Source organism: Ictidomys tridecemlineatus, chromosome 4 (assembly GCF_052094955.1).
Source record: "Ictidomys tridecemlineatus isolate mIctTri1 chromosome 4, mIctTri1.hap1, whole genome shotgun sequence".
Lineage (NCBI taxonomy): Eukaryota > Metazoa > Chordata > Mammalia > Rodentia > Sciuridae > Ictidomys > Ictidomys tridecemlineatus.
Window position 1 is genome coordinate 72,122,342 of NC_135480.1, and position 25,450 is coordinate 72,147,791.

At 35.0% G+C, this 25,450-nt stretch overlaps 1 protein-coding gene across 11 annotated transcripts in view; it reads right to left on the reverse strand.

Annotated features, from left to right (window-relative positions):
* Dlg2 (discs large MAGUK scaffold protein 2) overlaps positions 1–25,450 on the reverse strand; it is a 1,969,681-nt gene that overhangs the window by 1,307,551 nt on the left and 636,680 nt on the right. For 2 of the 11 annotated variants that reach the window (XM_040285033.2, XM_021725180.3), the window contains exon 1: positions 18,711–19,036. The exons of the other annotated variants lie outside the window; for them this stretch is intronic. In XM_040285033.2, coding sequence (XP_040140967.2) covers positions 18,711–18,752 — 42 coding nt within the window. In that variant the 5' untranslated portion in view covers positions 18,753–19,036. Of the gene's footprint in view, positions 1–18,710; positions 19,037–25,450 lie in introns of those variants that run through there. 11 annotated transcript variants of the gene reach the window in all.

A 25,450-nucleotide genomic window follows, 5' to 3' on the forward strand; every position in this document is an offset into this window, starting at 1 on the left:
AAGCAAAAAAATATTTTATTTTTATAAAATAAATAGTATTTATGGAATTTATAAGGTTTCTCCCCATTCCCTTGTGGAGGCCCTATCTACTGTGAATACACTCTATTTCTTTGCATTTCATGGTGAGAATAAGGAGACAAAGGAGAGATTTACTTTACTGAGTACCTGATATTTACTAGGCTCTATAATACATAGCTCTCTAATGTCAGTTGGTTTGACCTGAATTTTTATTTGCTTAGGAAATAGGTCTGGAAATTTTCCAAGTTGCTTCAAGTATCTGGGTCCAGGTTCCTCTTTTAAGCTACTTTGATCTCCCCCTCCACTTTGTTCAAAACTCCAAGAATTGTGTCCAAATGAATTATCTAATGTTTCTTTTGTCAGTAAAAGACAGTCCCCATTAGAATGTGTTATTTAATACAATATCTTCCTGAGATCCTCTAATTTGAAATACAAAAACAGATTGGTAATAATTTTTTCCTTTTTTATCTCTTAATGCCTTTATAATTGTAAGATAAAAATAGATATAGATAACCATATAAAATACATAATTTGATTAATTATTTAAGGTAAAATTCTTATAACCAATACTTAGGTCAATAAATGAACTTAGCCAGCCACCACAGGTTTCTACACACCTCAGGCCAATTCAACATCCTTTCTTTCCCTCAAAATTAATCCTATCCTGACTTTTATAATAATCTTTTTCTTGTATTTTTTATAGATTATTTCTGAACACTAGAACTTAATTTCCTGTTTCTTCTACCTCACACATTTCTACTCCATAGCTGTCTTTTCCTTATGATCAATGTGTTGAAAAGCATACCTCATTTGACCCATTGACTTTCTCACCATGTAGCTTTTACTGACTGAATACAAGTGGTACAGTTTAACATGTCCCTAAAATTGAGTTTTAATGTTGCTCTCAGAACCAATGATTCTTGGAATCATGAACATATAGTTCCAATGATAAAAATCGAGTCCATTTAAAGATTAACAATACCTTATATAAATATCACTTATAAAGTTTAGTTTAGACTAAAATTCCTAATTTAACAATTCAGCACAACTAATTGTAATAATGAAGTCACAAATAGCTAAATGTATTATTTTTATTAGTCAAATATCATTTAAAATATTTATCAAGGGAATGCCTTATGTGATTTTTGTTTTCATACTAGCAGACCTAGATTTCTTTTAATTTTTTTCTTGAACTAATATTTTTAAAAGTGAGATTTTTCTGCACCCTTGAGAAATTAAATTTTAATATTCACCAAAATATAGCAGGTGAAGTGGACATGCCTATGAAAGGATAAAATGTCAACATTTGGTAATTTGACACAAGTTGCCCATTACCCATGGTGCAGGTAATACATGCATGCAGCACCAAGGGGTGGCAATAGCTAGTATGCTCCAGGTCAGAGAAGGAGAGATGATGGATATATTATGAAATATAAATATTTATATGGGACAGGGGACATAATAATTTGGGTGAAAATAAACTGACAGCTTATGAAAACAGGCTTGCCTCCTTCTGTCATTTATCATGCCCTTAACTCCTAAGATTATAATGTAGGCAAAACTGATATGATTCCTACTATCATATAAGTTTAAGTCTAGTGGGAAAAGATAATAATCAAAGAAATTCATATATTTTAGCAAAGTGTGGTAAGTGCTTAAAGAATAGATTCAGATAAAATGAGACCAGCTCTATAACAGAGAGACTGAAAAGACATCCAGGAAAGATGGAGATTTGAGATGATATCTGAAGGCTGAGTAGGGTTTGCCCAGATGGAGGGCTGGTGGAGGTATGGTAGGCAAGAAATACAGCAAGGGCTGGATTGGGGAACTATAGTGAAGAGAGGAGAATATGGTTCACACAGGGAATAGAGGGTGAGCTGTGGACAGTGAAGTAGAAGCCAGGCTAATCACACAAGCTTGCAAAGTATACTTAAGGCAAAGGAAGGCCACTTAAACATTTTAAGAAAGTCTGTAACATGATCAAATTTATAGCTGAAAAATCTTTCTCTGGCAGCAGTATGGAAAACAGGCTAGAACGGGTCAAGGACAGATGCAGAAAGCCTCAGTTAGGAATACATTATAGTAGTACCAGCATGAAATAAAAGGATCTTGGGTTAGAATCACAGCTTATGAAAAGTGAAGGTGGAGGGCAAAATGAAGACATTTAGACAAGGGCTAGAGAGAACAGGTGGCAGTTCCTGTGGTGCAAAACAATGTCATAGAAGAATCAGACTCTTTCTAGAACCTCCAAAGTTAAAAACATCAACAGATGAAGTCATTGAGTTTAGGCTAAGTGGCAGTTTTCCCTCCTAGACCTACAGGGTCATGAGCTTGGCAGAAATACTGAGAGATTCCAGAGTTTCCCACCACTACGCTATATTATAACAAGCCCCCATCTCTTTCATATTGTGAAGCAGTGTGTGATGTTACAAATGAGCACAGGTTTTTAACTTCATAAAGACTTTGGTTTGATGGCTAGATTATACTATTTATAAGCAATGACTTGGTGAGGTCACTCAATGTCTCCTAGTTTTAATTATCTTTACCATGAAAATTTTTAAATTAAAAACCTACCTGAAGACACCTGCCTCTGTGGCTAAAACATAGTTGATGTCCAATAAATGAGGTTGAAGGAATTAATAGATAAGTCTCTATTACATAAGCTTAAAATTTTTTCTTACATCAGTGTTTCTGAATGTGATGGTCCTGTGTCAGCACAGGACTCTTATTTCAACAGCCTGGATAACAAAAGTGTAGGCATGAAAATAACATGGGAAGGTCCAGAGTCAAGATTTTTTTTTTTTTTAAGTTCTCAAATTATCTCCCATCCTGATATATCTGCAGGAAGAAAGGAACTAAATATAAGACTTGGAAAGTTAAAAACTCATTCTATCCTTCTTTAAACTGTTGTAGATTTTTAATGATAAAATGAGGGTATCAGTAGACACAGGATTTAAAATTGATTTTCTGTGGGAAATGGAGCCATTTCTAAATCCTTCCTTGAGAAAGCCAAAAGAACAAAAAGAATGCATTGTGATTATGGCTACACATTTGCACTTCCTAGCACAAACGTCAAAAGTGCATTTCTAAAACCCAAAGGGAATGCATAGCTCAATTTATTTTCATGGAAAACTAACTGCTGACTGAAGATGTGGCATTTAAGGCACACACCATGAAAATGAGATTGTATGAATCATGGATTCTTCAGGCCTACTCAATCTGCCTCTGACTGATAGGTCCAACTTCATTTATATAGAGTGGATCTCTTTGATGAGGCAATTCAACATATGACTAACTGGAAGATTTAGATAAGTGTTAAGGTATGGTATTTCTAGTATATCTAACACATGATAGAATTTTCAAATATATGTGATCTCTCTCTCTCTCTCTCTCTCTCTCTCTATATATATATATATATATATATATATATATACACATATATATGTACATATATGTGTACATAAATGTACATATATACAGAGAAATCACATATATTTGAAAATTATATATAATTATATATTTGTAGAGAGATATTTGAAAATTATATGTAAGTATATACTATGTATGAAGAGATGTATATAAAGACACATATATGTCTATATAGATATATAGAGAATATATATATGCTATATACATATATGTGTGTTATATAGAGAGACCACATATAGAGAGAATTTTTAAGACTTTTTTTAATGAAATTCAATGACAATAATAGAATATCAAGAATTAGGACATACAGAGAGTTTGTGGAAGTATATCAAAAATTCAATTCAAAAATATTTACTTTGGGGTTACTATGTGCCCACAAAACAAGCACATTGACTTAAAAGAGTTTATAAAACATTCAATACAAAACAATATGTTTGAAGCTAAAATAGAGAAGGAATAGCAAAAAATAGCTACTTATGTTTGGAGTAGGAAGGATTTACTGAGGAGGTGACACTGGTATATATTTTCAAGGTCAGACAGGAGTTATCCACTGGGATCACATCAGTATAGAACAGATGAGAAAACTTTTAATTCCAAGAAAATCTGCAAATGACTGGGTTGGTGTTTCCCCCCAAAAGTATAAATATCCATTGCAAAGAGTGGGCATGTATTTGAGAGGCAGTATTTCTTAATGGAAAAAGTACTGGACATTAGCTTTCTGGGCAAATCATTTAACCTCTCTGAACCTCAGTTGAGAGTTGAAACTTGGAATCTCTAAGTTCCCTTTTAAAACTAACATTTAAGAATTGTGTTAAGATCTCAAAACTACAGGACTAGAAGGAGTTTTATCCACTCTATCTGTCTTCCTCAAAGCCTACAGGAGAAAGAGAGATAACCACATGGATTATATAAATCATTTCAGCATATCAAGGTCAAGGGCCTTTCAATCTGGGAAGAATGAATTGCCTTTTGGTCTCAAGATCAGTACAGTTAAAAAGAAATACAATAAGAACTACAAATGTGAGCCATATATGCAATTTTAAATGATTTGTAGGTACATTGAATAATGTAAGAACCAGGTAGAATTATTAATATTTGTGTGTGTATATGTGTGTGTGCATACATGTATGTGTGTGGTACTGGGCTTAACCCCAGGGCCTTGTGTACCCTACCACTGAGCCCATAGAATTAATTTTAATATATTTTATTTAACCCAACATATCCAAATAATTATCAACATATAAGTAAGTTAAAAATTGATGTAATACACTTTTTTCATACTAAATCTTCAAAATTTTAATGTATATTTTATATTTAAAATTCATCTCAATTCATACTAATCGTATTTCAAGCTCTCAGTAGCCACACATGACTACTATATTCAATGGCAAAACTCTAGGTTATACCTTCAGAAACTGCTGGACATCCCTAAGAATGTCCACTTTCTTCTTCCACATGAAAGTATAGGATTGAAATTCATTGTTATAACTGAATATATAGATTGTTAAGGCTTTCATTCCTAAGGAGTTCCCTGGTTGTAACATTACCTTTAGACACCTATGCAGCAGAAAGGCAAAGCGGAAACTAGCTTTCACATTATGTTGGTAAGATGAGTGGACATCACTGAGGGAAGAAGGAATTACCATTGACTCAATTTCCCCTGTGTATAAGACAATTATGAATGACTTTAAAATGTTTGTAGATGTTTGCCTTACAACAAATTCCATGTCTATGTAATAGACATCAGTGTCTCACTTTACAATCAAGGAAACTAAGAGTAAATAACTAACTCAAGCTCACATACCCTGAGATAAGAGGAAGGGAGAAAAAAACCTCAAACCTACGGCTATGAGACTTAAGTGGAAGGATTTCTAGATCTAACTCTGCTTGATAACATGAAATTCCTGAGCCAACACAGTCTGAATAATCCAGAGATCCTAAATTCCTCTTCCAATCTTTGTAACCCTGGACCTAGGCACATCTTCACAAGCCTGGGTTAAATTTTTCCTAAATAGTACTCAAAGTCTCTCTCCATCCTTCTCTTAGCTAAGCAACAAAGTTATTATTGCTTTATGATATTACTGAATCAAAACTAATTCCAGCAGAGCCTGGTGGTGCACACCTGTAATCCTAACAGCTCAGAAGGCTGAGGCAGGTGGATAGGAAGTTTGAGGTCAGCCTCAGCAACTTAGCCCTAAGCAACTTAGTGAAACCCTGTCCAAATAAATAAATAAACAGATAAGTAAATAAGTAAATGGCTGGGAATGTACCTCAGTGGTGAAGCTCCTCTGGGTTCAATGCCCAATATTCCCCCCACCCCTACAAAAATAATAATTCCAATACTTTTCCATTGTCTTTAAACAAAATTGTTGCACTCCTACTTTTTCTATTGATCAAGGCTCTTCCATGAACTCTCAGAACAAAGTGAGTGTTTCTGGAAGGCAGTATAGAAAATTTGGAAAGTCTGCCATCTTCTTGCTCTTTGACTTTGAGTATGCTAGTTTACCTAAGTTTCAGTTTTAAGAGTCTATTAAGTGGGGATAGTAATGCTTATCTGGAAGGGTTACTATAGGATTAAAATAAGTAAAAATCAAGAAATGTGTAGAACATAATAATCAATCATTGAATACATTTCTACTTCTTCTTCTTCTTTTTTTTTTTTTTTTTTTTTTACAATGGATTCTAGTCATCTATGGTCCCACTATGTATTACTGCTCTTTTGACTCATTTCCAATAGTTGGCCTCTTCCCCAGGAGTAGTATCTGTCTATTTGAATAGGCTCAATAAAAATTACATGGAAATAGGACCTCAGGGCCTTTTCCCCCTCAGCCTACTCAGTGGAATTGCAGTGAGCAAGATAGACATTTTATATGCTTTTATTCTCTGGAGGATATATTATCCCTTAACTTAAGACTGTGTCAGAAATATTCTGCCCAGGATGCTCCTGAGGGATTTTTGGCACTAGCCATTCCTCCTACCCAGCCACAGCCCTATATCCTGCCTCTAGCCATTTCTGTTTTACAGGCTCTGCAGACTGTGGCACACCAGGGAACTTGGCTTTGTTTAGCCCTAAAGGAGGGGATAATGAGGGAAAAGGTGAGAATCATCTAGTGCTGCAAAAATCAATGTTATTGACTGCTGGACTCAAGAAAAGGAAAACAGCCTTACTGATTGTGGCAGACAAGAAGGAAGGGAAGAGATTGGAGGTGAGCAGTAGATCTCTATAATGAGAATGGGCAGACAGCCCTAACAGCCATTCTCATTACCGATCAACAGTCCTTTCTAACCAACTCCCACCCTGCCCTCAGCCTCTCCTGCTCCAATCATTTTGCAAAACTTTCTTCTATTTTGTTTATTCTTGCTAAAATACTGCTTTAAATGTAAGGGGAAGCATGAGTACTATTCACTATACTAGTGAAGCCACAATATTTCTTTAATGTATTTTTCTTATCCACCATTTGCATTAACTGAATTTTATCCTGAACTAGTCAATTGCTTTTCTAAACATTTTATTATGCAATTGTCTTTAGACAAAATGGCATATTATAGTTAAATTAAATTTAGTAATTCATTACCTACTACATACAGGCACAGATATAATTTCTTATTAATGACTATTCCTGATACAGAATACAGTGTTCAGTGTTTATCATGTAAGGAAGACTACATTACTTACTTTAAAAAAAATGAACTGAAGGGTATGGAAATCACATGCTAGTGAAGAAAACAAACACTCATAAACAACTCCCACATGAGGGATGCTCAACGTTTACACTAAAAATATAAAGTGATAAAGAGGTAGAAAACAGCAAAGTTCCATCTGGGAGAAGAAATTAACTGTCAGGGTCTGTATGAACCCCAGAGTTATTATGTAAGAGGGGTGAATATTTTTCTGTACTGAAGTAACAGACTGAACAAAAGCAATTAGAAGGAAATCTAATAAATGGTATTTAAGTAATTTCATACATATTATCTTGTTTGTACTTTACAACAATCAAATGAGGGCAAGGTAAATATTGTGGTGTTGTGTTACTACATCTTTCATGGGCAGAAAACACTAAATGGATCTCTTTTAGTTGTGAAATTAATATTTAATTTTAAAGTAATAAATTCAAAAGCCTAAATTTTACTTAACTTTTTAAGTTCAGCTTCTATTGTAGTGTTCTACTTATAAATCTAGCAAGATTTTTACAACTGCCATTAAGAGAGCTTTTATGATTTAATTAAATTTCTTTCAATATTATAATCTATATTTATTTATAAATTTAATGTTAACTTTTCTTATTTCATTATTTTTATCTGAATAACAAATCTTTCTAATTATTTAAATAATTTCTTCATATCTAATAAATGAAACTTAAAATATGAGTTTTAAGTTTTTCTTTATATGTTCCAATACAATTTGTAAGTGACAAGATTTGTTATACTTTTCATTTTAAAACCCTGAGAATGAATATTCTAATCTGGAAATTTCTTTAAAAAAACAACAACAACACACAAAATCATGCATTACCACATATGTATAAGTATTGCCTAGAAGAAATATTAATAAAAGGGTTTAATTTCCTTTAGCATTCCATAATTAATCTAAAGTTTTTCATGCTTAGGGATCTATACCCACCAAAGAAATGAATAGACAAATTTTATGACTGGTTTCCCAAGGGATTTGGTGGCCAAGGAGTGGGAGTTTCATATTTAACTGCCTGAGGCTATATAACAGTTGAAATCTTGGCTGGGAGATTAGAACTGCAGATTTTGAGGGCAGTTGTTTTCATTTTTTTCAACTATAAACTGAATGTTGTTTTACAATTGGTATCTCAAAATTTTACAAAGAAGTTGAGACCTAGCTCACATTCTTGGGATCAAGGTGAGCCATAAGGGAAATTTCAGTTACACAACCAAGTCCACAGTGACCACCAAGCTTAAACTAAACTTCATGGCTTTGGTTAGCACTTCATTGGCTTTCTTAAAATATGTTAACATCTTCCAAATGGATCCTGCATATCTCTGAGGCTTTGTCTACAGCCACACTCAGGGTAAGGTAGACATTTATTATCGTCATCTCAATTACACAATTTAGAAACTAAGCATAAGAAAAATTGATTTATTGATCTAGAAGTAGTGCATACTACTCTGTAAATGAAGACAAAGGCCTTCCAACTCAGGTTTTCTGCCCACCTGCCTCTCCCTTTACAACTACTCTAAGACATGAGCAGCAGAGGAAAAGCAGGACTGGAATGAATTCTGGCTATGTGTGTTACATGGAAATGGCAGAAGGTCCACCAGGAGACAGTGGTGGTTGAGGCCATTCATGAGAATGGAGAATTTTGATGGCAGTAGAACACAGAAGGCTCTTGAACAGAGAAACTGATGGCAATTCTTAGCTGGGTTTGAGAAAAATAAGTGTAGTGCCTCTCTGGGGATGGTAAATTTGGAGAGAAAACAGGGAGACTAGGAAAGTCAGAATGTTCCCATTGCACTATAGGGAGAGATGAGACCCTCCATTAGGAAAGGAGGGGTAGAAAGAGACAAGGTACAAGAAATCATTCAGAGATAGACTCTGCAGAATTTGTGGACTGATTTGATTTCTGCAGGAACTGGAGAATAAAAATGATCTCAACATTTCTATTCTAAATGCCTGGAGAATAGTGATAATAAGGATGTTGTCTGGCTGGTTTCTGCTGAAAAGAACCTTTAAAACCCTAGCTCAAAGCATATTATTTGGCCAAGGTTGGTGTAGAGAGAGTGTTAAGGGACAGCTAGAGAAACATTTGCATTAAGCACACATTTTCCCCCTGTTTAAAGTACAATGGCAATGATCCTTTTGTAACTCAGACTCACCATATATTTTTTTCCAAACTGCATCTCATTTCAAAGCTATTCCAAGGTTACACTTGAAAGCTTTCTATCTTCTGCTGAAAAGTAATGGTCTGAGAAAAACAATGCTTTCAGTCCCTGCCTACCTGCGTTTATTTACTTTTTAAATAGAAAAAGAGTAAGCTTTCCTATTACCCAACCATTTTTTAAAATGCTTATAAATAATTATGAATGATGTAAAAATATTCTTAAGATATGAGCAAAAACACAAGTTACAAATATATTTTGATCTCAAACACACACACATTTATACATACACACGTATGTAGGGAAAAATGAAAAGAAACTTGCTAAAAGGAACAAGGTTATGAGGAAGTATACTGTTTTGTTCTTTTCTGTACTTTATATAATTTCTATAATATCTTTTATAGTCTAAAAATAGTTGGAAAATATAATGTATACTGACCCATTTAAAACTGACTCCTTAGTTCACTTTACCTAATGAGCCCAGAGGAGTATAGCTTATAAATTAATCAACTAAAAATTCAGCACAGATACAAAGGGTTCCTTTTTATTTATTACCAAATTTAGAGTCTGCTTCAGAAATCTACCTTGATCCCTCCCTTCCAGGTTCACTGCACACCCCATTGACTCAGTTTCTTTTTTCAATCTAGGTATATCCTTGAAAAAAAAGTAAATGTAGCAGACACTTTTAAAATAAATAAATTTATGTGCAATTTTAAAAATATCAAAGTCTATGAAAACACATAAAAAATAAATAACAAATAAATAAAATTAGACCACAGAATTTTCTCCTTCTGCTCATTTTACCTTCTTTCATTTTAAAGAAAGACTCCTGGGCTAGGGTAGCTCAGTGGTAGAGCACTTATCTGGCATGTGTGATGAGTTAGGTGGGATCTCAGCAGCACAAAAAAAGAAAAAGAAAAAAAAAAGACATTCCCTCAGTTCCTTTTAAGTTCTGCCTATTTCCAAAGTTTTGAAGTCTAAATAGAAACAAAATATTTAACTTAAGTTTGAGAAATATTTAGGGCCAGACCCTCTCCAGGCCAAATGTCATTTTGTTTTACTATTTAACTTTCCCTTTTCAGGGCTGAAGAAGTAGGCTTTCTAAGTCACAGTGCAGTACTAATTTATCCTGGGGAGTTTTTATTACGTTGTTTATTGCACTAGTAACAAGTGTAGACTTTAGTAAATAGGCCTTTTTCAAAGCGTGCTCATACCTCAATTGGTAATGAAGTCTTCAGCATAAGCAGCCTTCCCCAAACCCTTGAGGATATCCAGGGGAGGATATAGGTTATCAGACCCATGAGTATTCTTCCAGGTTCTGGCTAGTGGAAGAAATTATGATACACCCAAGTCAAGGGAAACTGATGTGTGTTCAGATGATAAATCTAGAAAATCAGGAAGTCCTTAGAACTAAAGGGATACAATGTAGCCCCTTTGGAGAAGGGAGTCAAAGGCCAGAGGACTGATCAAGAGTAAAAGAGCCAGGCGCTGTGGGCACAACTGTAATCCTAGCGGATCCAGAGGCTGAGGCAGGAGGATTGAGAGTTCAAAGCCAGCTGCAGCAAAAGCAAGAGACTAAGCAACTCAGTGAGACCTTGTCTCTAAATAAAATACAAAATAGGTCTGGGGATGTGACTCAGTGGTTAAATGCCCCTGAGTTCAATTCCTGGTGTGCAGCCCCCCCCCCCAGAAAAAAAAAAAAAGAGTAACAGAGGAATCCTTCCTGGTACTGGCCTATCTGATTACTACCTGTGCCTGGCATTTGTCCCAGCACCACCAATTACTTCCTGGGTTCTGTGGCTCAGTCCCTTCACACATAAAAATGGGTTTAATAGCAAAAGCTTTCATTAGAGTTACTGTGAAGATGAAATGAGTGATGTACCCAGTGCCTGATAACATTCTGAATACACAACAAATATTAGCTATTGTTATTAAGTATGCTGAGGCATGCAGATAGATAGGCTAGATAGACCACAAGGGCCTGACCAGCAAAATAAGCACTGAATTCCCAAATGAATATGCTAGTCAGCAAATGGACAGGCTATATGGTTAGCTTCCTGTATTTAGTCCAGGACTTTCACATATTTCCTGCTAAGTGTTGGCTGACTGCTGTGATTCATCATCATTTCATTAGCATATTCCTAATTGAGGTTATATGCTTCTTAAGACAGGGAACATGTTACTGTGTTTTCACATTGTGAGTTATGACCTATCCTGGTCTCCTCAAATTCATTAAGACAGGTAAAGGAGGCAATCTACTGTAATGGGTAAATATGAATTGCATTTTCTCAAGAATTTTTCTGATTATAATACATTTAGTTGATTTTAACTGATATTATAAATAAATAAATTTTAAATGTTAAAGAAACAATGGACAATATTAGAATACATGACTTTTAGTAAGGATAAGGATAAATTTTATGAAATATTAAATTGGAATTTTAAATTTCTTACCATATCTTACCATCCAAAATCTGGAAAAAGTTTGGATCTATGTTTCTTAGAGAACTATGAGCAAATCACCATCTCTCAACAAATTTGTCAACTTGCTGTCTTAATTTGAAACATAGGCCATAAGACAGTTATTTCCCAAACTTGTCTTATGACTTACCTAGTGTCATTTTCAGATTTCCAGTCTGCTTCCCTACAGCTTCTTATGCTGTAGAAATACTGTCACAAGGAAAGCATCAATTTTATATTAGAGAGGAAGTTTGCTGAATGCAGAATCCATTCTCCTTGTCATATATTTATTCTTACTTTGTACCCCACCCAGTCCAAAGAGGCACTCTTTGAATAAGTCCCACAATTTGTGGCTAACAATTCACCTATTATCACTCAGCAAACATTTATTCATCATTTACCATATGCAAAGCAATGGATATACAAATACATATAAGACATTTTTCCTGCCCCCAAGTAGCTTATAGTACACTCATTTAAGGACTAGGAATGTACCTCCAGAGGATCATATCTGAAGCCAAAAGAAAATGAAGCTCTGCATCTATATGTGCGACTCAAGTATTTTTCTATAATCCTAATCAAGAGCTGCCACGTCTGGGCAGAAATCAGTATCAGGACAGGAAAAGACAAAGTTGATAGAGATCCAAAATCATAATTACATACAGAATTAGACAACCTGGCACCAGTTCCACTGATTCCAAGCTATTATTAGTGACTCTCACCTGATTCTGTGGGAAATTCTAACTGGCTTCCCTGACCCTGTCCTTGCCCCCTTAAAATCTGTTTTCCACATAGCAACTGTAGTGTTCCAATTTAAACATTGGTTAAATGATGTGATTCATCTACTCAAAACCTCTGGATTCCCATCTCACTCAGAGAAGCCTAACCTACAAAGCTCTACATGATTTGCTCCCTTTGACATTTTCTTGCCTTTTCTCTTTCCAGCCATGGTGGCTTGTTAATATGCCAGGCAAGATGCCACATTGGGGCCTTTGCACTTGCATTTTCTGTTACCTTTGCCTACGTGGTTATTCCCCTTATATTCAAAATTATATTAGTGAGTCCTTCACTAACAACCTTAGCTAAAACTATAACCTATCCTCTCCTCTAACTCACACTTCCAATCTCTTCTCATGATTTTTTATAGCACTTATCATTATATACACATATGACTTAGCTGTCTTACTTATTATATACCTATTTCACTAGCACAAAAATTCTATGAAGGCAGAGTTTATTGTCTGTTTTATTCCACACTTTATTTACAACATATAATTTAGTGCCTACGCCATAATAGATGTTGACTAACTATTTGATGAATGAAAAAATGGAGAATACATAAGAATCCTTTAGACCTGATTCAGGCTATAATTTATTATAAAGAACTCTAAAGAAGGAATGCACATATAAGACATATACAAATTTATTGTTAACTTAATTCCTTATGTTATTTTGAAAAGTATTTGAGGTATCTGGGACACAACAATGGTCAGAGTTTGCATACCTATACATTATCTTTTCAGGAAGATCATTAAAAATACGTATAGCGAAACAGACCTGGTTTAAAAGCTGGCTTTCCTGAAACTTAATAGTTGCAACATTAGGCACGTTATTTTTGTTCCCTAAACTTCAGTTTCCTCATCTATAAAATAATAATGATAACAATCTCACATGCTAGGTCACTGGGAAGCGTTTTTAGGAATATGAGCGAAGTTTGGGTACAGTCTATGGCTCACAGCTAGAGCTTAACAAATGATAATGATTATTATTATTGTTAAGTATCCAGTTTTATTCTTTATTAATTAACTCATTAGATTTTAAAGTTTTGAGTTAAAGAATTTCATAAGAAATTATAAATCTAACACATTGCATAGGCTTAGGTAGCTTAGGTATTATAAAGCCCAATATACTGAGTAGGCTCACAACTATTTGGAGACTGTAATGTGGGGGTCTAGTGAAGGATTAATGCATTATTGACATTCTAAAAGAGATAATTATTCAACTGGAATCCTGACAGGAACCACCCCTGATTTGTCATGAGCCATAGGCTTATAACACCCATGAGCCATAGGTGTTACACAAACTGTCCACACATTCTGATTCATGATCCCACAAGCCCTGCCTACAACAAATTATGTGTTTATTCAAAGCATCAATATGTGCAATGCATCACAGGATGTAGCAAAGAGTAGGTGTCAGGAGCAAAAGGAGACAGTTTCTGAAAGTTTCCCTTTAGATCAGACCATCGATCATTTTTTTGAATTCATGAAATATAAATAAGCTATAAGAAAAAAATGCCAAAAAGTGTATATTTCCTGCTTTCAAAATGCTTAAAATCTAAAATTACTAACATAAGCAACATTACCTAGCAGTATAAGATAATGATGCAAGTAATGATATAAGGCAATATAAGATTTATAGCCATGAAGATGAAGAAATTGTAATCAGTAAATTAAAGGAGGAGAAAAACATGGGTGTTAGTATGATTGGGTTCTACTTCTTATTAAATAGACAACTTCATTATTTCTTAAAGGAAGAATAGAATCCATTCAACCATAGCCATGCAGAGAAGGGATTCCCATTGTAGGATACAATTCCAGTAAATGTTCGGATGCTATAAAGGTATTATGTTTGTTAAAAGCAATTTCACTGAATAAATTTGGTGATAATGAGTATGATAAATGTCTGAATTCTAGAGGATTTAGGCATTCAATAAATTGTTTTAGTGTAAATTGTTGATTCCCTCCAACCTAGGTCTACAACCTGGCTATACAGATCCAAAAAGAACGAGTGACTGAGTAAGTCTTGTGTGACTTCAAAGTCTATGACATTTTTCTTTCTTTCTCTCAAAACAATTTAAATACATTAGGAGAAATAAGTACTTTGGGAAGAAGATAAGTGGATTTTGAAAAGGAAAGCTGAAACTCAGTTTATACTTTTATTTAGCAAATATTTATTGAGCACCTACTTTGTACTTGGCATGGTTAATTGTTCTTATGATCTGAAGATGAAGAAATAAACTAAGATCCCAGATTTCAGAGTTTATATGTTAATGTATGTGCTTGTGTAGTTGTGGTGGTGATAGTGATAGAGAAGAGATAAACATGCTTCTATCAATTATTGTATCTTTTAATTGGGGTCAATTTCTAGGATTTTCTAATGAAAGCAACTCTGAAGACTCACTGTTATTTAGTGACTTCTACTTTTTTTTTTTTTTTTTAGAGAGAGGAGAGAATTTTAACATTTATTTTTTAGTATTTGGTGGACACAACATCTTTGCTTGTATGTGGTGCTGAGGATCGAACCCGGACTGCATGCATGCCAGGCGAGCGCACTACCACTTGAGCCACATCCCCAGCCCATGTGACTTCTTCTTTATCAATTATGAGTTAATTGAATTCTTACTACACTCTAAGAACATTTTTACAGTGTTTACATGCCTTATCTCACATAATTATTACAACAGCTAAGAGCTATTGTTATCCTTATTTTGCAAATGAAAAAAAACTGAACTTCAGATAGGTTAAGAAATGTTCTTAAACTATGCAATAAATGACAAAAAGAGACTTTAATGTAGTTTTTTTGTTTGTTTAGTTTTTAGTAATCCCTTAAAACTCATGCTTTAAAACCATTCTGTTACATTGTTTTACTAAAAGGTTCTTCTATTTTCTCTCAAGCAATTTCAAAACAAATGAGCAGAATTCTTGAATCTAGGGATAAGCAGCAGGGTTTACTGGAAATAACAGTAAGTCAAGACTCAAGAGACTTGAAGACTGCCCTAAGTCTGCTTCTGATATACAATGGAACCCAGTAATGGGTTATTTCCCATCTCAAGCTGTTTTCTTATCTGTGATAGTGATCTAATATTTGCCTTTGATGCTTTTGGGAGTATGGGTTTGTGGGTGTGTATATGTTTGTAATAACAAGGAAAGGTTGAAAACAATGGTTGAGGCATTAAAATTACTTAGGAAATTATCATCAGTATCATTACTTTTAAAAATAGAGCTATTGGGGCTGGGGATATGGCTCAAGTGGTAGCGTGCTCGCTACCACTTGAGCCATATGTGGCAAAGTAACATAATTTTCAAAAAGTTAGACTGTAATCATTGCTCAGTCCATTCTTTTAGTTCTGTTTGGCTTTATAAGACTGCACACTCCATCCATTCCAAATCATTTGGAGTTCTTCAAAGTGTTCTGCTTCTTAGCTCCATGCTTTTGACAGTCTCTACCCAGCATCCCAGCATGCCTTCCTCACTCTAAGCTGCTTGGCAAGGCTCCATTACCTGTCAAGATTCAACTCAAAGGTGACCTCACAGCGAAACCTTTCTTGACCAGTCATGGGTAAAGCTGGCCTGTGCTTTCTTGTTGTTTCTGTTGTTTACTTTTCCCCTATAATAATGTCCTGCTTTGGAATCCACAAAAGGTCCTATAATATTTCAAACCACTTATTTGTTTATATGTCTGTGTCTTGTCCTAGAATGAAAGCTTCCTGAAAGCAAGGACTATTTTCTATTCATCTTGGTATCCATGACTTTAGCATAATACATCAATAGTTCTCATTCAAAATATTTTAATAGATAATTACCCATAAGCAACACTCTCTGATGTGTGTGTATGTGTGTGTGTGTGTGTGTGTGTGTGTGTGTGAGAGAGAGAGAGAGAGAGAGAGAGAGAGAGAGAGAGAGAGAACTAGTGGTCCAGATTTAATATCTTGATGAGTTCATGAGAACATTTTAATATAACATACCATTTTCAAAATATCCTTTTGGTTATAATATTTTAAAAAGGTCCAATTCAAAAAAATAATTATTTTAGAATAAAATATTGTGACATTAGTAGTCTATTCTGTACAGAAAAAAAAAAAAGAAATTTTCTATCTCTGAATTTTGTCCACCTTAAAGTTTTAGGTCATTACAATAATAATCATGGCAAGCATGAAAAACTACACAACAAAGGAAGACTTTATCAGAACCAAGCAAATAGTTACAATAAAAATCAAGCAACTTAAAAAATAAAAATAAAGCTAAAATTATTAGATGAGAGTCTTAAGGCACCAATCTGGTGAATGATCCAACAGCAAATAAACTGCAGACTCTTTCACAAACCTTGCTATTTCAGAAGGAATATATAACAACAAAATAAAATTATAAATTATTCAAGATAGAGGAAGAGCTAATTATTAAAATTTATGAGCTCATTTAAAACTGAAGTCAATCTATTCATATGCAAGCAAGGTTACATATGTTGTATGTGGCAATGCATATGGTCTCAGTTTCTATTGATGAAGTATCTGTATCTCAGTACAGATTAGCCAAAGAACTAAGAATTTATTATCCAAAAGTCATCTAAATTTAGGTAAGATATTGTTAGCAAAAGTTCTTTCATTCCTTTATTTATGAATGTGAAATAAATTGAAAGTTAAGTCTATAAAGACAACTGTTAGTGGTTATGAGTAGAAAAGGATTTCCCAAAGCCCATATCAAAGGAAATCTGGACTGGGTTTTCCTGTATTTCTGAAATTTTATAAGGAAATACAAACAATTTTTTCTTAATCTAAATTATTTATCGTATTTCTTTTGAAGAAAACATTTTTCTTCAAAAAAGAAACTGAGGAGGGAAACATTAACAATTCACTGAGCTTACAAAACTGTGACTATCATACCGATAACTTGGAATAGGAGATGGTGATGGAGAAATCCAAGTTGATATTTGGGCACACTCTCCATTTTTTAAATATTTATTTTCAAGTTGCCATTAGACATATGAAAGAAATTTGCCATGAAGTTAATTTTTAAGGCAGTAAAAAGTAAATTCTATAGAACTCTGCAACATGATCCACAGAATGCTTTCAGGCTATAGTTGTAAAAGAATTGGTCATCAAAATATAAATACTACCTGTTTGAAATTCAAATGAAAAACAAAAAGGCTTTCAAAAGAGTGAGCAGTAGGAAGTTCTTTAGTAAAACTTGTAAACACAGAAAATGAAACTTTAGTACCCAGGCATTTAAGCACTTCCCCAGCCAAATAAAAGAGGGAAGCACTTTCCATTGTCATGTTGTTAAAGATTCCTATTTTAGGTATTAAGTCATAATTGCCCCCCCCCAACCCACCCCAGGCAATCACTTTCCTTTTGGACTTCCTTCAGTAAGAAACACAAGCTCAAATGTTAACTGAGGATATAATTCACTTAAATTATGCAACTGGAATTCCACAGCTGGTCTATCTGGCTCAGTGCTGAATGAACACAGTGTCAGAGAATCTTTCCAATAATAACACCCTCGTTCATGACCACGGGTAAATCTCCCAAACTTAGGCTCAACTTTGGAAGCTCATTAGCTACAGCAAGTGAATGTCAGAGGGGTGACAGCACTGGGGCAGCGGCACCCACGCAGCCAAAGCAACCAGCCCACCCAGAGCTGAAGATTTGTGATATTAACATCACCAATTCCCAAGGATAATCATTTGTTTGTACACACAGGATGGTCAGGTATCCCACAGATCACATTCCAATGCCATTACAGCCACTACATTGAAACCCTCGTTCCTAAACAATTAAGCTGCATGAACACAGGCAGCTCATAGCACTTTTAAAAGAAAGACTAAATCCTTATTTAAAGAATGCTCTATAGCTTTTTTTTTTTTTTTAACCTCCTCTGATTTCTTGGTTCCGGCCTACCTAAATAATTTTCATCTTTTCCTCCCCCCTCTCCACTCCCCAGGCGTGAGCGTGAACCTGAATTACAAATAGTTAAACCTGAAGGTCACTTCACAGCAGCGTTCCTACATGCTCCCCCAGCGAGGCTGCCCGGCAACAATAAAACAAAGCCTTTGCAACCACCTGTAATAATCTGCCTGCTCAGCCAGCAATCCGAAAAGTCCTGGAGCTACACAAGGTAGACATTTTCTGCAGCTGGTTTAACATGTATATTGTGCCCAGTTGCCGTCTCGCCTCCTCTTACCTTCACGTTAGTCCGGAGTGCACAGTAACATGCAAAGAACATTGCAGTAAATAAGGAGCATATGGACCGGTATTCAGCTTCTCAGCACAGCGCAAGCCCCACACACACGATCCTGGGCATGTGCTACTAAGGAGCATCCGTTCCCTCTGTCAGTTTGAAAATGCATTGATCTCTGTTTTCTCTGACTACAAAACGACATGTCTTGAAGGCACTGAGTGAGAGCTCAAAATCTCTTCATTGGCTATATATAGCATTGTGCCCAGTAATTTCAATTAGCTGAGAATTCAGCATCTCAAAGTTGAGACCTCAGTTGCTTTTCCTTCTAGCATTTTAAATCACTGGATTAAAAAAAAAAAAAAAAAAAAAAGGAGGGGGGAATGAGCTCACCCAGGAAGGAGGGGGGAAAGGTGAAGAATTGAAATTTAACCAATGAGTTACTTATATTTCTGAAGAGCCCGAGTGTTATCCTATTAGATACTTTACAATGGGATTGCATCGGGCAAACTATAAATGAAGAGGAAACCCTTTTCCCTCTGGAGGTTTAATTGGAGCTCTGCACTATATTCCAGGCTATTCTGATGCAGCACCCTGTTTGGCAAATACTACAAATCACTGCAAACATGTCTCATTCTGCTTCTCTGAGTGGAATAGAACCAGACAAAAGATCATAGTCTTAGAAAGTCCCCTAAAATGTGAGCTGGGTCCCCCCCCTAGGGTGTTCTGCAGTTACAAGGCTAAGTACCACCCTCTCTTACTTCCCTGCCCTGTAATAGCTGTTATATCTTCTAGGGATATCTAAAGTTGCTAGACTCTCTAATAAAACAATGCATCTAATTTTCAAAAACTATGCTTTTTTGGGAAATGACAATCAATAATAGAGGATGGGATTGGAATGAAGATAGAAGATTCCAGGGGATAACATAACCTCAGATCAGCAGCTACTGCTGCTGAATGTAAAATATTCAGCTGGCTCTGGAAAGGAGAGTGCGAGAGAGAAAAATAAAAGCTTCTGTCCCTATGAATCCATAAGGGAGAAAAGAAACTTAATTCAAAAACATCATCAGACCCTACTGTCTGTTGTCATTCCCGTCAGGCATCGGAGGCTGTGCAGCACATTAACTCAATTTTTACTTAGTCAAGAGGACAAACTCCAATTTAGGGTTTTAAACTCTTTATTTCCAGCCTTGGGAAGCCCTAATGCTCAGCTAGAATTCTAAAGCTATCTGGCGAAATGCAAGCAGAAATGAACACTTCTCACTGCAGCAAAAATAGTGGGAGGAAAAAGAGTGGTTCTGTCTCCGCCACAACGCTCCCCATCAGCTTACAGCAACAGGGAAGCTCAGCATAACTCACTAGAAAAAGCTGCAGTGACTTTTAGGATCTTTCTTTAATACGTTTTGCATAAGCCGCCTCCCCTTTGGAGCCTGCAGTGGTGCTGAAGCTCCGTCAGTTGCTGGGCATTTCTCCTGGGCAATGAGGTGAGGCAGCTTCAGGAGGAAGGCAAGGTATTTCAGGGAGAGAAATTAAGGGGGAAAAAAAAGAGCAGGATTTTCTATTTCTCTCTTAATGACAAGCATTCAGAAAGTGTCGTCAGTTCTGACTAAATAGCTATTTTGGGCTGTCATTGTTTGTGCCTTTTTTAAGGAAGAAAAAAGGCAATCTTATCTTAAGCTGGAGATTCTTTAGTAATATAAGAGAAAGCATCCACTTAATTTGATTTCCAGTTCCGCCTGTCATAGGAGACTAGGTAATTACAAACTATAAGCACTAGCCACACCAACCAATGACTTCCAGGACATTAAAACATCGACACAGATGCCCAGCTCTCATTCCACAACTTTTATTAATGACTTTAAATGTAGAACCAAGCATTTCAGTTAATACCACTTCCCTCTCCCGAGGTCATAGCGGGTTACATTTCCTGCAGCTCTTCTCATAAATGAACCCAAACATAGCAACTTGATGCCATAGAAAATAAAGGAGGGTTTAAAAAATGCCTTTCTCCATTGGATATTCAGAGGACTTTTATAAGACAATTTTCAATCTGTGAATAAATACTGTTAAATTTTATGTTCATTAAGAGTTGAGGAGAAAGAATGTATATTTATTATTATTTTAATGGTCTCCAGAGAGTATTTGGATGTCCCAGGAGAGGCAGATACAGACAGAAAGAGTGCAAAAGAAATGGAAAATGTTAGAAATCTCAGAACATCTTACAGGTATGTATTAAACAAAATAAAGTTACAAGTGAAAAAGCACATTTCCCTGTTGAAGCAATCAGGGAAAGCTTCTGATAGGCTTCAGATATGTGTACATTCTAATGAAAGAAGGCTTTTACCATTGAAACCTGTTTAAAATTCATAGGCTACTGACCTACCCCACAGAATCCCTGTACAGACATGGGCTACACTTGCAGATTTACTGTCTAATTTTCTTAAGTGGACTAGGATAGCTGACTTACTATTCTCATTTAATAGATGCAGAAAATGAGGCATTAACTACAATGACAGGGTACTACTGAGAAGTAATCCGTACTTTTAGGCAGACTTCGATAGAGTAACATATCTGCAAGAATAACATTTGTTGTTGTAGAAGTAAATTATAACTGGCTACATATTTTTGGAGGCAGCAGAGTAAATCTAGGCTTCAATACTACCAGTAAGTAGTACTGGAAAATCATTTTTATGTCAGATCCTTTTTTTGTACCATTTGCAAGATGGGGATAATATTTAACTCACAGTGTCATTGACAAGAAGATTTAAGATGAAACTTTTCATCAAAATGTCTAGATTGAGCAATGATTTAAGTATAGAAAATTGAAACTATAAACATATTAGAAGAAAACATAGATTTGGTTTTATATAATATTAGAGTACAGTAGCCTGAAGCGATACTAGAAAAGACAGCTAGTTATTAATACATAAAAATATAAACCTTCTGCCTGGTAAATTACATACAACAACAAATAAAAATATGGTATATTTACAAAATGTTAATGGGAAATTTTCTTAAAATGAAAAAAGATCATAAATTGCTAAGAAGAAAATATAAATAGGTAGAGAACATAAGTAGCAATTCACAAGACTACAAAATGTTACCTCACATTAAAGAAAAAGCATAAAAAATAGAAAAGATTTTTTTTAAATTAATCATTAAGTTCTATTGGGTATGCATTAATTGGGGAAGGTGAAAAATAATTTGTAATTATTTTTTACATATTTTAAAAAGCATACTTATTTTGATATAATGATTCAACTTCCAAGAATTCATCCCACATATATGTGTATGTGCACATGTGTTGTGCAGGTATCTAAATATCCACCAGTGTGGGAATTAGCTTGTAAAATTATAATTTTCAGTTTGTACTACACAGTATTGTACAACTTTAGAAAATGTAATGAATTTTTTTTTTTTTTTTTTTTTTTTTTTGGTGGAGAGGTACCAGGATTAAACCCAGTGGCTCTCAATCACTGAACCACATCCCCAGACCTTTTTTTTTTTTGATACAGGGTGTTTGGCATTGCTTAGGGCTTAGTAAGTTGCTGAAGCTGGCTTTGAACTTGCCTCAGCCTCCTGAGTGGTGGCATTACAGGCATGCACCACTGCACCTGGCACAGACTTTTTAACCTTATTTTTATTGGTGCTTGGTAATTATATATAATAGTGGGATTCACTATGCCATATTTGTACATTAACTTAAGTTGACCAATCTCATTCACCTGTTCCTTCCCTTTCCCTTCCCTCCTTCCTCCCCCAATACAGTTGCTCTACCCTACAGATCTCCCTTCTAGTTTTCTTTTTTATTAATATGGAAAAATGTTAAACATAAAATTAAGATTGCTCAAATTAATAATTGGGCAAATGAGTTAAATGCACACTTCTCAAAAGAAGAAATACAAATGACCAACAAATACATGGAAAAATGTTCAACATCATTAGCAATCAGGGAAATGCAAATCAAAAATACCTTGAGATTTTATCCCATTCCAGTCAGAATGGAGCCATCAAGAATACAAATAATAAATGCTGGAAAGGAAGTGAAGAAAAAGGAACACTTTTACTCTGTTGATGGGATTGAAAATTAGTACAACCACTCTGGAAATCAGTATGGAGGTTCTTCAAAAGACTATGCATGGAACTGCCGTGGACTCAGCTACACCACTCTTCAGTATTTATCCTGAAGAATTAAAGTCATACTATAGCAATACATGCATACACATGTTTATAGCAGCACAATTCCTAATAGCCAAACCAGCCTAGATGCCTATCAATAGTTTAATGGAGAAGAAAATATGGTATACACAATGGAGTTTTATTCAGCCATAAAGAAATTGAAATTACATAATTTGCAGGAAAATGGGTAGAACTAGAGACCATTGTGTTAAGTGAAATAAGTCAGACTTAGAAGGTCAAGGGTTGTATTTTTCTCTCATATGTGGAAGCTAAAGAGGAAAAAGGAAAAGAAAGGGAGAAGCAGGATCTCAGATAAGTCAAAGGGAAAATCAGTAGAGAAAAGGGACCAAGGGGTAGAAGGAGAGGAGGGAGCCAGGAAGTGCTAGGGAGAGATATTGGCCAAATTATATTGTTATATTGTGTGCATACACAAATATGTAACAACAAATCCCACCATTGTTTACAACTATAATGCACAAATAAAAACGTGGAGAGAAAAAAATAAATAATAAATAAAAATAAGGTTTCTTGTCTATGTATTATAGGTAGGGATGTATGTATGAAAAGTTTTAATAGTATTGATCATTAGGGATACAGATTTGGCTTACGGAAAGAAGTATGACATTGCCTTTTATTTTTCATTTTATATCATTCCAGGCTACAGGAGAATCATTCACAATGAACTATTTGTCCAATCATCCTATCAGTAAATGAGACAAATGAAGACAAATGGAAGGAGAATATACTAAGACTTGTCAAGGGATTTGTCTATACTGTACTAAGTGAGCACAACTCAGGGGATGGTTGTGAGATGATTAGGAACCTGCTGATTCCCTAGCTGAGCTTTGTTCTAAGTGCCTCTCATGGTGTGGACTTCACAGTGTTTATTCGTGTAGTTTCAGTGTGTATACGAGGTATATTTTTCTTAAAGCTTGGCTCCTAAATACAAATAAACTTCTTTATTTGATTCTTTTTTTTCCCTTGGTGCATCTTTTTATTTTTATTGGTTGTTCAAAACATTACAAAGCTCTTGACATATCATGTTTCATACATTAGATTCAAGTGGGTTATGAACTCCCATTTTTACCCCAAATACAGATTGCAGAATCACATCGGTTACACATCCACATTTTTACATAATGCCATATTAGTAACTGTTGTATTCTGCTACCTTTCCTATCCTCTACTATCCCCCCTCCCTTCCCCTCCCATCTTCTCTCTCTACCCCATCTACTGTAATTCATTTCTCTCTTTGTTTTTTTTCCCATTCCCCTCACAACCTCTTACATGTCATTTTGTATAACAATGAGGGTCTCCTTCCATTTCCATGCAATTTCCCTTTTCTCTCCCTTTCCCTCCCACCTCATGTCTCTGTTTAATGTTAATCTTTTCCTCCTGCTCTTCCTCCCTATTCTGTTCTTAGTTTATTTGATTCTAAAATTAAAAAGTGGCTATCAAGTAAACTCAAATCTAGTCAATTTTTACCTTATTCACCGAGTTCAGAAACTGGTATCTACATATATTTGGTTTGTAGTTGTTCAACAATGAACAAATAATACTTTTTAATATATAACCTGGATTCATAAAATAATTTTTAAAAATATCAAGAAAATATGCAACTATAATTTGTTAAAAATGTAACAATACTAGCAACAATGTCAATTTTGACTAACAATTTATATTGATGGATACTATTTTCATCATCTATAAAATAAGATTAGACTACTTAGCTCTTTCATATAGGTTGATAGAGTAATTTTGTAAGGTCTGCTTGGTTTTGGTTTTGTTTTGTCTAGATTGGAAATATTAGATATGTTTAGATGTTAAAGATCCATTAGGTTGCACTCTAAACCGATTACTTCAGAATCTCTGGGAATAAGACCCAGGTTTCAGTATTTTTTAAAGCTCCACACTTGATGCCAATGTGCAGTTAGGGTTGAGCATTACTGTTTTAGAGCAGGGATCAGAAAACACATTCTGTAAAGGACTCAATAGTCAATATTGTAGGCTTGCAAGACATGTTTCTGTTACAACTACTCAACTTTGATGTTGTAACAAGAAAGCCGCCTATGTAAATATCTATGTAATTGTATATTACATAATGCACTTGAATAAAACTTAATCAATAAATAATAAATTTGAATTTTGTATACTGTATATGTATGGGGAAATATTATTCTTTTGCTTTTTCAACCATTTAAAAATGTATATGGCTGTCTTAGCATGTTGTTGGCAAACCCTACTCTTAAGTCTAGAGCACTGGCCCTCAAAGTCTTAGAGCTACAACATCAGCTTAGGTTAAGAGTTTGTTAGAAGTGGAAATTCTCAGGTCATATATCTCAGAGCTTCTAAAGGAGAAACTCTTGGTATGTGGTTCAGAAATCTGTACTAATAAGTTCTTCAACTGATGTTCATGTAACCAAAAGAAAACCGATTGCTGAGGCTCCCATAAAAATAAGAAGATATGGACTCCAGAAGATAGGTAAAGGAATCAACCTTAGACAGAAGAGAACCATAGGAAGTAAAGAGAAGTTGATTCTTGGTGCAAGTGGAATAATTCCAGACTG